General features: G+C 40.1%; 1 protein-coding gene and 1 long non-coding RNA gene across 10 annotated transcripts in view; one reads left to right on the top strand and one right to left on the bottom strand.

The window, feature by feature from the left end:
• Window positions 1-1,460: 1,460 nt before the first annotated feature.
• LOC123569737 (uncharacterized) lies at window positions 1,461-3,580 on the bottom strand. The gene is made up of 2 exons (XR_006693520.2): window positions 3,231-3,580; window positions 1,461-1,687 (listed from the first exon to the last, which is right to left on the bottom strand). It is a non-coding gene; the product is annotated as an uncharacterized lncRNA (long non-coding RNA).
• The window catches only part of CCDC169 (coiled-coil domain containing 169), a 61,243-nt gene continuing 50,067 nt past the window's right edge, over window positions 3,124-14,299 (top strand). For 2 of the 9 annotated variants that reach the window (XM_005585638.3, XM_045376848.2), the window contains exons 1-2: window positions 3,655-3,854; window positions 5,615-5,694. In XM_005585638.3, the coding sequence (XP_005585695.1) occupies window positions 3,772-3,854; window positions 5,615-5,694 (163 nt within the window). In that variant the 5' untranslated portion in view covers window positions 3,655-3,771. Of the gene's footprint in view, window positions 3,418-3,654; window positions 5,170-5,614; window positions 5,695-14,299 lie in introns of those variants that run through there. The other 7 variants (XM_045376847.2, XM_045376846.2, XM_065533150.1 and 4 more) reach the window with 5 other exon arrangements.

Below are 14,299 nucleotides of genomic sequence, written 5' to 3'. Positions count from 1 at the left end.
GGCCAGGTCTCAACACAGGCCCCCATAACAACTGTTTCAGTACTGAGTGAGTGGCTAAGTTAAATGCTAAAAGATAAAAAAGCCAAGGCCCTTATACAAAGGCTGGAATGTAACAAAAGCCCACCAAGAATTTTGCCCAGGCCTTTATTGGGCCTTAAAGCATGACAAAAAAAAAATGAAGGAATTCTTAGCTGGACCCATTTAGGATTAAACAAGTTTGTTGGGGTTCTGAAAGAATCACCAAACCTCCCTGATTTAGCAGGAGACAAGCGTAATCACCCTAGCAGCTGGACCCATTTAGATGAAGTGAATTTACTGAGGCTGCAGAGGAAGGTCTTCAGGACTCCAGACCTTAGTTGTAGATTATAAGAAGTTAACCACTTATGTCTTTAGATGAATGCACACTTACACATAGACATATAGCTTAGAAGGTATTATAAGCTCTGGAAAATTTTGTAATTTTGAGTTGGTCTGGTGATCATTTCCAGGCCTTCTCCCTGTAACTGGTTCCAGAAATAAAAACTCTTCCTCCCCGGTTCATCTACATCTTCTTACTGGGTCACAAGAAATAGCAGCCCAACCCTCAGTTTGGTCTGGGAACACCGTGCGCAGCTCTTCCCTCCAATGTCTGCCCTGCAAAGTCTAGCTGCCTTGTTCTCCCTAGACTGTTAGAGAAACTCTGTTTCCTCAACTTAGGGCAACCACCAGCCTCTGCCTGTTTTCTCCCTTTCTGCTTTGTACCCTGGCAGGCCCAGGCCAATTTGGGAGCTTGCCTCATTTGTGTCTCATCAAGAGATCATTGTCCCTTATTGCCTGATGTTCAATGTCTTGAAAACCATTGTTTCTTTTTTTGTTCCTCTTAGTTTTTTAGTTGTTTCAGGCAGGAGGTAAATTCAGTTGCTTTATTTCTGCCAGAAACACAAACCTGTTCTCTGCTTGCCTTTGATCTTAATTTCCCACAGTGAGATTCTGCTAACAGATCTTTTTAAGAAATCCTCGGCCGGGTGCAGTGGCTCACGCCTGTAATCCCAGCACTTTGGGAGGCAGAAGCGGGTGGATCACGAGGTCAGGAGTTCAAGACCAGTCTGCGCAATATGGTGAAACCCCTGTCTCTACTAAAAATACACAAAAAATTTTAGCTGGGCATGGTGGTGCATGCCTGTAGTCCCAGCTACTTTGGGAGGCTGAGGCAGGAGAATCGCTTTAACACGGGAGGCGGAGGTTGCAGTAAGCTGAGATTGTGCCATTGCACTCCAGCCTGGGAGACAGAGTGAGACTCCATCTCAAAAAAGAAATCCTCTGTACATTTGGATTTGTCAACAGATAATCTAGTCCTTTTCACTTCATTCTATTCTGTTTACTTGGTTGTGAGTTGCCCTTTCAGACTTACAGCTAGACAAAATTTTGATAAGCATACCTCCTATATTAGGGTAATTCACAGAAACAGAACTAATAGGGAGTGTGTGTATAAAAGATTTATTATAAGGAATTTGCCCATACAATTAGGAAGGCTGAGAAGTCTCAGGATCTGCAGTTGACAAGCTGGAGAGGCAGGCAAACTGATGTGTAGTCCCAGTCTGAGCCCAAGGCTGGAAAAGTGTTCCAACTCAAGCTGTTTGGCTGTAGGAGCTCCCTGTTACTCCTGGGAGGTCAGCCTTTTTGTTCTATTCCGTCTTCAGTCGATTGGCTGAGGCCCACCCACAGTGGAGAAGACAATGTACTATACTCAGTCTCCCAATTGAAATGTTAATCTCATCCAGAAACTCAATTGGAAAACTATTTATGTATTCACAACACGTCTGACACCAAATTGTGTTTTCCACACCAATCAATTATCCCATTCTCACTAAAACCTTGCTCTCCACAACCCCTTTATTTTCTAAAGACATTCCTAAGTCTTTAGTAAATAACTTTTCAACCAATTGCCAATCAGGAAATCTTTTAATCTAGCTGTGACTTGGAAGCCGCCCCCTGTCCCCCATCCCTTCCAATTGCCCTGCCTTTCTGGATGGAACCAGTGTATATCTTAACAGGTATTTGATTGATGTCCCATGTCTCCCTAAAATGTATAAAACTAAGCTGTACCCTGACCACCTTGGGCACGTGTTCTTAGGATCTCCTGAGAGCTGTCACCAGCCATTGGTCACTCATTTGGCTTAGAATAAATCTCTTCAAATATTTTACAGTTTGTCTCTTTTTGTCAAGGAAACACAGATGTATCAAGGGCAGGAGGTGAACTTTGTGATTAAAAATATAATGAGGCCGGGCGCAGTGGCTCACGCCTGTAATCCCAGCACTTTGGGAGGCCGAGGCGGGCGGATCACAAGGTTAGGAGATCGAGACCATCCTGGCTAACTCGGTGAAACCCCGTCTCTACTAAAAATACAAAAAATTAGCCGGGCGTGGTGGCAGGCGCCTGTAGTCCCAGCTACTCGGGAGGCTGAGGCAGGAGAATGGCGTGAACCGGAGAGGCGGAGCTTGCAGTCAGCCGAGATTGTGTCACTGCACTCCAGCCTGGGAGACAGAGCGAGACTCCGTCTCAAAAAAAAAAAAAAAGAAATGTAGGTCAGGCCTCTGAGCCCAAGCCAAGCTATCGCATCCCCTGTGACCTGCACATATACGCCTGTGACTTGCATGTCCGCATCCCCTGTGACTTACACTTAAACGCCCAGATGGCCTGAAGTAACTGAAGAACCACAAAAGAAGGGAAAATGCCCTGCCCCGCCTTAACTGATGACATTCTACCACAAAAGAAGTGAAAATGGCTAGTCAATGCCTTAAGCGATGACATAATCTTGGGAAATTCCTTTTCCTGGCTCATCTCGGGTCAAAATGTTCCCCCACTGAGCACCTTGTGACTCCCACTCTTACCCGCCAGAGAACAACCTCCCTTTGACTGTAATTTTCCTTGACCTATCCAAATCCTATAAAACGGCCCCACCCTTATCTCCCTTGGCTGACTCCTTTTTCGGACTCAGCCGCCTGCACCCAGGTGAAATAAACAGCCATGTTGCTCACACAAAGCCTGTTTGGTGGTCTCTTCACATGGAGGCGCATGACTCTCTCTCTCTCTCTCTCTCTCTCTCTCTCTCTCTCTCTCTCTCTATATATATATATATATATAGAAATTTCAAGTTGCAGTGAGCAGCTCTGAGGTATGTTCATGAACGGCACACAGATGCAAAACAATAATCTGGAGGGCTAGCAGTCTTCCCGAGTTCAGGAGGTACCTTTTTAAGGCCAGTTCCTCTCGCTCCAACACTGCCAAATCAGCGACTCTGGTGCTTGTTCAACTGAAGCAAAGAAGGGCGCAGCTACTCTTGGATCCAGCATTTTCCTAACAAGGGCTAAGAGTGAAGCTGACTTTGCCACCCAGGTCTATGTTTAGGAAAGCAACCAGCAGGAGGGAAGAAAAAGGTGAGGGATATTCTCGGCCTCCTGACACTCCCCTGTGTAGTCGGAACAATCTAACCCCAGAGTCTTGAGCAAGGAGTGTCCCTCGAGCTGTTCTCCAGGGTCGCTCCACCGGACAGAGCAGGTTTCTCTTCCAGTCTCCCCGGCTGCCCTCGCCCCGCCCCCTGCCTCCTACGGGCATCGCTTTATGACGTCACCACGCGCCTCTGCAGGCACGCGCGGGAGGTGGGACCGGGAGGCGGTTCGGGTGCCCCGCCTCGTGCCATACTCTCCTTGCTCGCTTCTGGGTGGCCTTTACTGTCTTGTGTTCTAAGGTGTGCTGAGGGGAAGGACGCGGGAGGTCTCTAGCCTGACACTATGGAGGAAGAGAAAAGCTACAATTTCGACGGTGTGAGCACCAACCGCCTGAAACAGCAGTTGCTGGAAGAAATCCGCAAGAAGTGAGTCGGGAGGCGGCGCGGTGTGGAGTCTGGTCCACGCCCCCCGAGCCTTCACCTGCGGCGTCTCAGGGCCAAAGCCGCTGAGGATACTGGGAGACCGGCCCCGGGATTAACCCCTGGGCACTTCGGTCGACCTGCCCAAGTGTTCCGTGCCAAAGATTCATGTGCCTCTTTGACTAAGCCTTTGGTATTGTAAGTAGGCAGCTTTCGAGGTAGGATGTTCTGCCCTTAGGATCCGAGCATACGGCGTGTGTTTTGCCTATATACTGTAATGCCAAAAGTTGTGTTTGGTTTTGTCGTCTCCATAAATCCAGATTTTTTGTTTAAAATTCCAAAGATTTTATTTAGTTATGCGGGTTTGTTTTTTTTCTTTCATCCCTTTAGGGGGAACTTCATAAAATGGCATTTAGTAAAACTGTTACTCCTTTATGCTTTTTAAAAACAGTATTCGTACTTGGTGTTAAATTTTTGAAACATTTATTTTTTGGACATACTCCCAACTCCATCCACAAGTCCCGTGAGAACTGGACTCTCCTTTGTGCGTAGATAGCGTTCTGGGTTTTCCTCTATTGTAGCTCCAATCACAGTTTTTTAATTGCTTGTGTATTTCTTGTCTTGCTACCAAACTACACGCATTCTGAGGACAGGTTCTGTGTATTCTGAGGAAGTAGAGAGTAAGAGCAAGTACTTGAGGAGAGTGCTGAATGAATGCAAACCCCATCTGTCACTCAGTAATTATGCAATCTTAGACAAGTTAATTAACCTCTTTAATCCTCAGTTTTCTCCACTCTAAGACGGGTATACAAATAGTCATCATCATACTCCTGCAGTTGTGCCCAGGTTGGAATGAAATACACTATAAAGCACTCACCGTTGGCTTATAATACGCATCCAGTGGAACTTTGCTGCCGCTATTGCTATTTTTCTGTTCACTGTTCACTGAATTCTTCCGTGTTTAATACAATGCCTTGAACATAATAGCACTCAAAACTATTTATTGAATAAATGGTCCTGTCATATGATAATGTTCTATTTATTGATGTCCTAAATAGCTAACCTTTTAAATTAGTGTTTCTTTTTTTCCCTTTGTTTCAGTTTGTCAGCTATTGTGTATTGCCCTAGGTATGCCTTTCTGTAATAATGTGCAGTGCCTAATTTGCTTGGTTCTGAAAAACCAGATAGCTAACTTCTTTGGGATGATATTTAAATTAAAGAATTTCCGAGGGCGGGGCGTGCTGGCTCATGCCTGTAATCCCAGCACTTTGAGAGGCCAAGGCTGGGCGGATGACAAGATCAGGAGTTCAAGACCAGTCTGGTCAGTATGGTGAAACCCCGTCTCTACTAAAAATACAAAAAAAATTAGCCAGGCTTGGTGGCGCATGCCTGTAATCCCAGCTACTCAGGAGGCTGAGGCAGGAGAATTGCTTGAACCCGGGAGGCGGAGGTTGCAGTGAGCCGAGATTGCACCACTGCACTCCAGCCTGGGCGAAAGAGTGAGACTTTGTCTCTTAAATAAATAAATAAATAAATAAATAAAGGATTTCCAGTGGTTGCCTGGGGGTCTTTGAGCTTTAGTGCATATTTGAGTCCTAGAACTAATTGGAAGCCTTCCTTTACCTGAGTCTTGTTTCTTAACCAGTCCTTCAGTAAATGATGTGTCATAGTAAATTGTTCCTGAAGTAGTAGTGGGTTACTATGTATTATTTTTCTGATGTTATTTTTAATTGAATTATAATCAACAAAAACATTTTAAATAACAGGGATGCAGTGCAACTCTCAATGTTTGAACTAAGACACAAGATTACAGAACTGGAAGCCAAACTGAATACTGACAATGAAGGTATATAAGTAAATACTTACATTTGTAACTCCTGTATAATTATTGTTCATTTTACCAGGATTAAATTTCATATATTGAATAATAGTACCAAGGTTTCAGTATTGCTTTTTGGCCACATTAATAATAGTTTATGATAGAGGCTTTAAAATTGATACTTCAGAATATCAAACCTATTACTATTTAATTATTTTTCTACCTTTCAAGTTCAAAATGTTCATTAATTAGCAAAACCTTTGTTACATGACATCAATATATTATTTCTTTATTAAATAAATATCACCAGTTTTCTATTCACCTCAAGATATACTCTTTGTATCCTAACTTCTAGATTTGGGATATGTTTATAAAATCTGTATCTAGGTTTTGGCTATTGTTGTTGGAAGCCTATTGTTTGCTGTGGAGGATGTTGTGTACATACACACTCATGTATCCTTAAAATTTGTAATGTATGCAAGATATGACCCTGCCATATGTAAACACTTTAAATGGAAGACCTTTGTTTTCCCTGTTCTAAAGAGGTTCATTGACTATTGGGAGAAAGTATCAAACCAGAATATGGATATGAAAAGTCATATGAGTTCTATGTGAGGATAAATGAAAACATAGGGAAGAGAAACCTAACAGAATTTGGGTGAGGTAATAAAGACAGGCTTTCCAGAACAGGCAGTGCTTGAACTGAATGCTAAGGAACAGGCGGAGTTTATTAGGGTTATCAGGGGAGGCATTTATACTCTTCCTCAACTGGGGAGCCATGAACAAAAAGGATTAGTGGCCATATGGGAAATAAAATGCCACTTTCTATAAGTACCCAATGCTTTGTTAAAGCTTGGTTGCAGAATACTGCTTTGTCCCAAGGCTGAAGTAGCTTCCTCTATCTCCATATCTATATCTTAGATATAATTGAGTCTCTGGGGGCAGGCTCTAAGTGTACTTATCAAATACTTGCATTGGCAGGATAGCTAGAACTTCTTCATATACCCAGTTACAGGAAAAAACAGAAAGCATGCTTACAGGTACACATGCAGTAACTATACCCACTAGTAAAATGTGGCTCAACAAGTTGTACCAGTTCTCAAAAGGAGCTAGTATGTGGGTATAAAGAGAAAAGGTCAGAATGATAGGAGAGAAAGTTCTTTCCTCCGTGGGCGAAAAGTAAGGCCTAAGGTGAAGGGCAGAAACGTTTACTCCTTTAAAGCCAGGGACTGTGTCAGGTGAGGTAGTTACTATTATTCCCATTATGGAAGAATGAAATTCAGGAATTCAAATAACTTCTAAGGTCATATAGCCAGGGAGTGGCTGAGCCATGACTTGATCCTAGATCATATATTTGCCATGCCTTCAGTAAGTGATAATACAACTGCTATTACCACATCACACTCAAAACAGTTCTGCTTGTCTGTTGCTACATAGCAAACCACCCTATAATTTAGGAGCTTAAAGCAACAAACTTTCTCTTATAATTCTGTGGATTAACTGGGTTGGTTCACCTGATGGTTCTTGACTGGGATCTCTTGTTTGGTTGCAGTCAGGTATACTGAAGATTCAAGTGAACTGGTTATTCCGTGATGACTGATTCACTTGGCTAACATCTGACACTGGCTTTTGACTGGAAGCCCAGCTAGGGCTGCCTGTCAGAAATGCCTCTTGTACCGTTTTCTTCCACAGCATGGTGGTTAGGTTAGGATGTATCCCAAGAGCAAGCATTCCAAAAGACGTAAGTAGAGACTGCCAGGCCATTCAAGGGCTACTCCCAGAACTGGCACAGGTGTATATCCACTGTATTCTATTGGTCATAATAGTCACAGATTCAAGGGACTGGAGAGGTAGACTGCTTTAAGGTCACATTACAGAGCAGCACATGGGATGGGATACGTTATTGCAGTCATCTTTGGAAAATACAGTCTGCCACAGGAGCATTAAACATAAAGCCATTTGGGGAATATGCTAAGTAATTGATAAAAGTGGAACATAGGTCATAATGAGAATGCGGTAAAAGATGAGATTAAAGTTTACGAAGGAGATGAATCAAGAAGACTGCATGATGCTAATGAATTTACATTTATCCTGAAGGCAGTGGGGCAATATTAAAGGTGTTTTAAAATGAATTTATTATTGGAAAAAGGTGCACATGCGACAAATATGGGTGCATTCACTGTTCAGATAATTTGTTCACCCTTTCTGCTTTCTTCTCAAACCTCCACCACCTCTCTACTCAATCCCACTCTTAGGTAATGAGCTTACCCTCCTCTTTCAAAGAAAACAGAGAAGCTATCAGAAGAGGACTTCTGCATGTTTCTACCAGCAGAGCTACCCATCTGCCTGCACCCTTGCACTTCCTCTTCCCTCCTGTTTTATGAATTGTCTGTCCTTATTCTTGTCTCAGGTTATCTCCTCCCTTTGTGCAGTAGATCCTACCTACTCTTACCTACTCAAGGATATCACTCTAGTGATGGCCCTGTCTTCCCGACACTGTTTTCCCTGCTCTACTGGATCATTCCCAACAGCAGACCAACATGCTGAATTTATTTTATCTAAACAACAAATGATAGGCTTCTTTTGGTCCCACTTTTCCCCTTCAGCTAGCATCCCCTCTCCCTGCCCTATTTATAGCAAAAACCTTCGAAAGAGTAGTTTTTATTTCTACTTTCTCATCTGCTTATTGTTTGATCTTGCTTGTCACTGGATTAATTTTTAGGTAAACGGTAAACACAGCCAACTCTAAAGAGCTTTATATTCTCAGTCACCTCTTGAAGCCTTTTAGGGTTCATAGGAAACTATGTGTAGAAAATTTGGTTTTATGTTTTAATTTGAATTTTACAACAAAGTTTAGTGATAAGAAAATGGTAAAGAAATGTTCAGGTGACTTTTTTTTTTTTTTAAGTGAGAAGAATTAGTATTTGTGTAGAGCTTTAAGTATGTTTTTTAAAAAAATTGAAACCTCACAACTACCCTTTGAAAATAGTATCATTACCTCCATTTTATAGATTGAAAAATGGAGGCCGGGCACGGCAGCTCACACCTGTAATCCCAGCACTTTGCGAGGCCGAGGCAGGCGGATCACCTGAGGTCAGGAGTTTGAGACCAGCCTGGCCAACTTGGTGAAACTGTGTCTCTACTAAAAATAACAAAAGAAAAATTAGCCGAGTGTGGTGGTGGGTGCCTGTAATCCCAGCTACTCTGGAGGCTGAGGCAGGAGAATCGCTTGAACTGGGAGTTGGAGGTTGCAGTGAGCGAAGATTGCAACATTGCACTCCAGCCTGGATGACAAGAATGAGACTCCATCCAAAGAAAAAAAAAGGAGACTTATTGACAACACACAAGGTTACATCTTCAACCTGGATTTCTCCATTGAGTCTTTTATAGGCTGGTTTCTATGCCCAAATGCCTTTAGCTAGTGGGTAATGTATTAATGGATCCAATATATTTTTTAAAAATCACCTCAGTAAATGCTAAAATTTTTAAAATAAAATTCCATTTGTTTTTCTTATTTCAAAACAAGGAAAAGAATACTTCTATTTATCTCAAACTAGCGTAATACTTAACAATGAAATAGTAGAGGCATTTCCATTCTTGGGGAAAAAAATACCAAAGCTGCCTGCTGCCATTATTAAAATGCAATATAGTTTTGAAAGTTCCAATTAAGCAATACAATATGATATAGAAATAAGAGTTATAGCTATTAGAGATGAAGTGATACAATTATTATAAAGATTAGCATATTAATAAAGAACTAGAAAATGGTTGGATACAATAACTAAATAAATGTTTATTTTAAAAAACAAATGCCAGCAATAACCAGTTAGAAAAATAGGGTTTTTAAATGATCCCACCCACAACTCCAACCCAAACCATAAAAGATCTGGCAATATTCCTAAGAAGTATGAGGACCTATATGAAGAGATAACAGAAGACTGTAACTATAAGGGAATAACAGTTCAGTCCAAATTCTTACTTATTTAACATAAGAGATATCATACAGGAAACTCCAGAATAAAATGAATTTGGGAAAGCTTTGCAGCATTAACACTTGTTTGCTGACCTTCTGAGAGTCTTTGTTAGTAAGCGAAACAGGTAACAGTGTGTATCTTATTGCTACAGAGTCTGTCAGTCTTAGGTAATCTCTATTTTAATGTTAATGCTGGTCATTTGTGCCTAAACTCCAAAGTGGGGGAAGGTATAGTGTGGCGTGTCCAACCCTTCACTTCTCATAATGGCCTGAACTAGTTTTTCAGGTTTCTTTGAGATTCCCTTTGGCCAAGAGGTGGATACATTCCCTCTGTTGGGGGGGGCTTAGGATTTTTTTTTTTTTTTAGTTTATATTCCCCGTTTTTTGTTCAAGGTATGCAGAGGCAGTATCCATAGCTAAGCTTTTATTAGCTTAAGTTCTGGGGTGGTGTGACTACTTGCCCCTGGTCCATCATGCTTCTCAGTGGGACCCCTATTGCCAAGGAACTTAGAGTCAAAGACTTACATCCGATTAAACGTTTTAGGCTAGATAGGAGTGGAGGTGAGCAGGTATTCAGGAATCTTTAAAACCCCTTTTAGGTAACATAAGAGCCAAAAACCAAAAGCCAAAAAATAAGGTTATAAAGTTGAGTTATCTATAAATTTTCTGCATTGAGATACTGTAATCTTGACTTGTAGCAATTAGCTATACAAAACACAAGAATTTGTTCAGCTGTTTAGGCATCTGTGTGTCTGTCCTTGATTTGGAGGGTCTTAATTAATTTTATCCCTCAAAATCTGGCCCTTACAATGACACACTTCTGCGATAGCCCCTGGGCCTGGAGGGATTGAATAGTTTCAAATTCTGGAGGTAAAAAAAAATGTGAAGTATTAGCAATGTTTCACACAAAAAGGTCATAAGCCCTGCCTAGTTCTGACAATTACAGGAAAGGAAACTTATAGGTAGCTAAACATTTAAATTATTTAGTATCAAGGCACAGAATAAATTATATTATTTTAGATAGAGGCAAAATTATTAAGTGAATCTTAGTTTTTCTGCGGTACAGGTGTGTCCCTGTGTCTCATGAAGGTAGTTTACTATGATTGTCATCTTTTCCCAGATCTAAAGATGGGGCTTTGGTTAACTTAGATTTGCTGTCAGATACTGGCAGGAGTCAGTGCCTTCTTTAGATGAGATATGTGTACCCAGGAATCAAAGCCCTGTAACTTCATAGCACAAGGATTAGTTAATAGCACCTGATAAGGACCTTTTTAAGGGGCTGGAGGTGGTGACGCTAGAGTCCATGACTTGACTGGAAGCTGTAAAAAGATTCTATAACCTTGCAGCAATTAACTTTTATAGCTTTGATAAACACCAGCAATAAGCCAGAGACTTAATTTTGGTTTCAATTTTGAAGATGTTTCTCAAAAATGTTAAAGGGCTCAAAACGTTTGATTAAAACAGATCCACAGGTCATTGTAAACCAATAGTTACTAATTTAACCAAAATGATCATTGAAAGACTTAAAGGCAATACAGAAGGTTACATGCATGTAACAACTTTCAGCCTTTTAGGTCTCAGTTTTTCTAAGCAATTAAAAATCTAATAAATACAACATACGAATTATTTTGATAAAAAGTAAAATGTTGTTTCTTATGCCAGTTACTAGAAAGGTGAAGAAAAACCTGCAGTGTGACTACTTCTCCTTATAGGAAGCCTATTTAGACAACCTGGAAGTTAAACCTGATGAAAAATGTACTTGAATTTAATCAGACACAGGAAGAATGTGTTCAGGGTTATGAGTATAGCAGAGGAATACATAGTTCTTAGTAACTGCATGAGAAGTTTCTTGATTACATTGAAAAATTTAAACCTATCAAGAAAGCCAAGAGTACAGATTCAAATTATACTGGAGGAAAATATTGCTTTTCTAGACCTTTAAGATAAAACATTTTAGCATCAGGCCACAACAATGGAACCAGAGGAAAAATGTTACAGAAGCTAATTTAAAAGCTGAAGGAGAGAGCGCTCATCTCAGGCCTTCTCAGGCGGAGGAAAAACTGAAAGCAGTGAGACAGCAATAGTTGAACTTCTGAGATACGATTCTGAGAAGTTTTTAAAAGAAACAGGCTCTAAAATTTTAAAAATCTCTTGTAATTTTATTAAGAGAAAAGTAATACCTTAAGAAAACCTTGTTGTAGGATAGGAGATCAATCTTAGAAAGACTATTAAAAATAATTCCCTTTGAATTATAGCCAACTTAATACATAAAATAACTTTTGTGATTTTCCTTTTACGAACCTTATCATAACTGACATAGACCATTTATTACATGCTTGGACTTTCTGATTTGTCCTAAAATTTTCTGTTTTCTGAATAACCAGCCATTTTATTTGAGGACAAGAATTTACTATATAAAATCTTTCTCATGTAAAATTATTTGCTTGTTTTATAACCTTTTTATTATAAACACATTTTTGTATCCACAACTTTCTTTATATCTCCCCTACTCACTGATTCTTTTTTATCTTCTTTTAGAAATAACTTTTAAATGACCTTTGAATTACTTACTCTTTTTTAAAAAATGAAAACACAACTTACGGAATTATATATTAGAATTCTTATTCTTAGTAACGTTAAATTTTAGTGAAAACTTAGGAAGCAAGAAATCCTGAACTGTTTATCAGATGTTAGCATTGTCTGGATGAAACCATTCTACAGTTTTAGAAATATGTTTTCCCACATCATAATCTTTTCTTAATTGGAAGTGTCCCAGAAATCTAATTATTATCAATTGGATTGGAGCATCTATTATTTAATTCAAAACAATTTTAAGATTTAAAATTACATAAAAAGTCCACTTACAGGCATTTATCTCATTTACATGTATTCACTCTTTCCATTTTTTAATAGTTTATCTAAATTACTTCCGAAAATTGAGATACTACACAAAACTAATCATTATTTAAAGTTATTACTGGGCTGAGCGCAGTGGCTCACGCCTGTAATCCCAGCACTTTGGGAGGCCCAGGTGGGCAGATCATGAGGTCAGGAGATCGAGACCATCCTGGTGGCTAACACGGTGAAACCCCGTCTCTACTAAAAAAGATACAAAAAAATTAGCCGGGCGTGGTGGCGGGTGCCTGTAGTCCCAGCTACTCTGGAGGCTGAAGCAGGAGAATGGTGTGAACCCAGGAGGCAGAGCTTGCAGTAAGCCAAGATTGCACCACTGCACTCCAGCCTGGGCAAGAGAGCAAGACTCTGTCTCAATAATAATAATAATAATTTCCCTATTAACCATTTTTAAAATCTGTGAACAGTAAATGGTGAGCACCTAATTAAGAGCCTTAAAATTAAATGTATTTGCTGATGACTCAGAAGATTTAGCTGTTTCATTGAACTAACAATCTTAAGTTAATCTTATTTGTCAAAAAAAATACACAAAGATTATTCTGTTTTTGGCTGAGTGTAAAGTCTTAGAACCTTTATGTCAACCCTTGACAGCTTAGTATACACACTGATACAAATATAAAACCACTTAGATAAAAACGTATGTGGACAATTCTGAAGACATTTCTATTTTTATCAATAATTTTAAAACCAGTTTTATTAAAGATTCACATGCACTTGAAAAGCATTTGGACTTAATTTTTGAGTACTCGTTTACTTATAAGCCAATTTGATAGCATGCTAGACACAACACAGAACATAATACATGAACATTACATAAATATATCTAAACATGTATACATACATGCACAAAGAAATAACCAATAGCTTTTACCTTGGAACTCTAGCCATGAGATAGCATTACAAACTTACAGACATACAAAAGTTAGCTGGCTCCAAGTTCTTTTTCTGACAAAATTGAAACCTGTTCATATGGCCAAACTTCGTTTGCCCTAATAGGTAATACAAGGAAATCTGTGAACCAAAATTTTGGGTAAAACAGTCTCTATGGCAATTTTTTAAACCCCTTTTACCCTTGTTTTTTTATTTTCAGTTTCAAACAACTTTCCAGTGTTTACATTCTAGTTAGACCATAAATGAGTCTTAGCACCAGCAGCTTAGTAACAGCAGATTTAAAGCAGGCAGGAAAGAGAGGAAGATAGCTTTAGAAGACGCTACTTAACTCTATAGCTTCAGGTTAACTATTTGAGCTCTAAATTTTTCTTGCTGTAATTTGCCCATCAGTTTAAAATGTACACAAAAATGGACCATATGTAATCAGCTGGAGTCCCAAAGAGGATGACAAAATGGGGCCAGGATGTTGAAAGTTGTTTTTCCTCTTCAGTACTGGTTTCCTGGTTTGAACAGGAAAAGATTAAAAGAAGAGTGGAGAGGAGAAAGGAGGTCAGGTTTTGTGGGCAGGAAGAGGAAAGAAAAAAGAGGGAAGGGAGGCTCATGAGCCTTCCAGCCACTGCACAGTACCCCTACCTCTCTTGTTTATCTCCTCTTAGGGACAGCCTCAGCACCCCAGACCTGCAGGGTGTGGGATGAATCCCTCCCATTTCCTCAAGTCACCAGTCAAGGTAAACTGTTTCGAGCCAGAGGGAGCTAAGGGTGGTTTTGGCTGAGAAGAGGAGGGCTGTAGATGGCTTCTGAGATAATCAGGATGATGAAGTTGAAAAAAAAGGGGAAAGAGAGAGAGAGATCAGG

The sequence above is a fragment of the Macaca fascicularis genome, chromosome 17, assembly GCF_037993035.2.
Source record: "Macaca fascicularis isolate 582-1 chromosome 17, T2T-MFA8v1.1".
In the NCBI taxonomy this organism is placed as follows: Eukaryota; Metazoa; Chordata; class Mammalia; order Primates; family Cercopithecidae; genus Macaca; species Macaca fascicularis.
The sequence above is the reverse complement of the archived record's forward strand: the minus strand, read 5'-3'. Positions and strand labels throughout refer to the sequence as shown.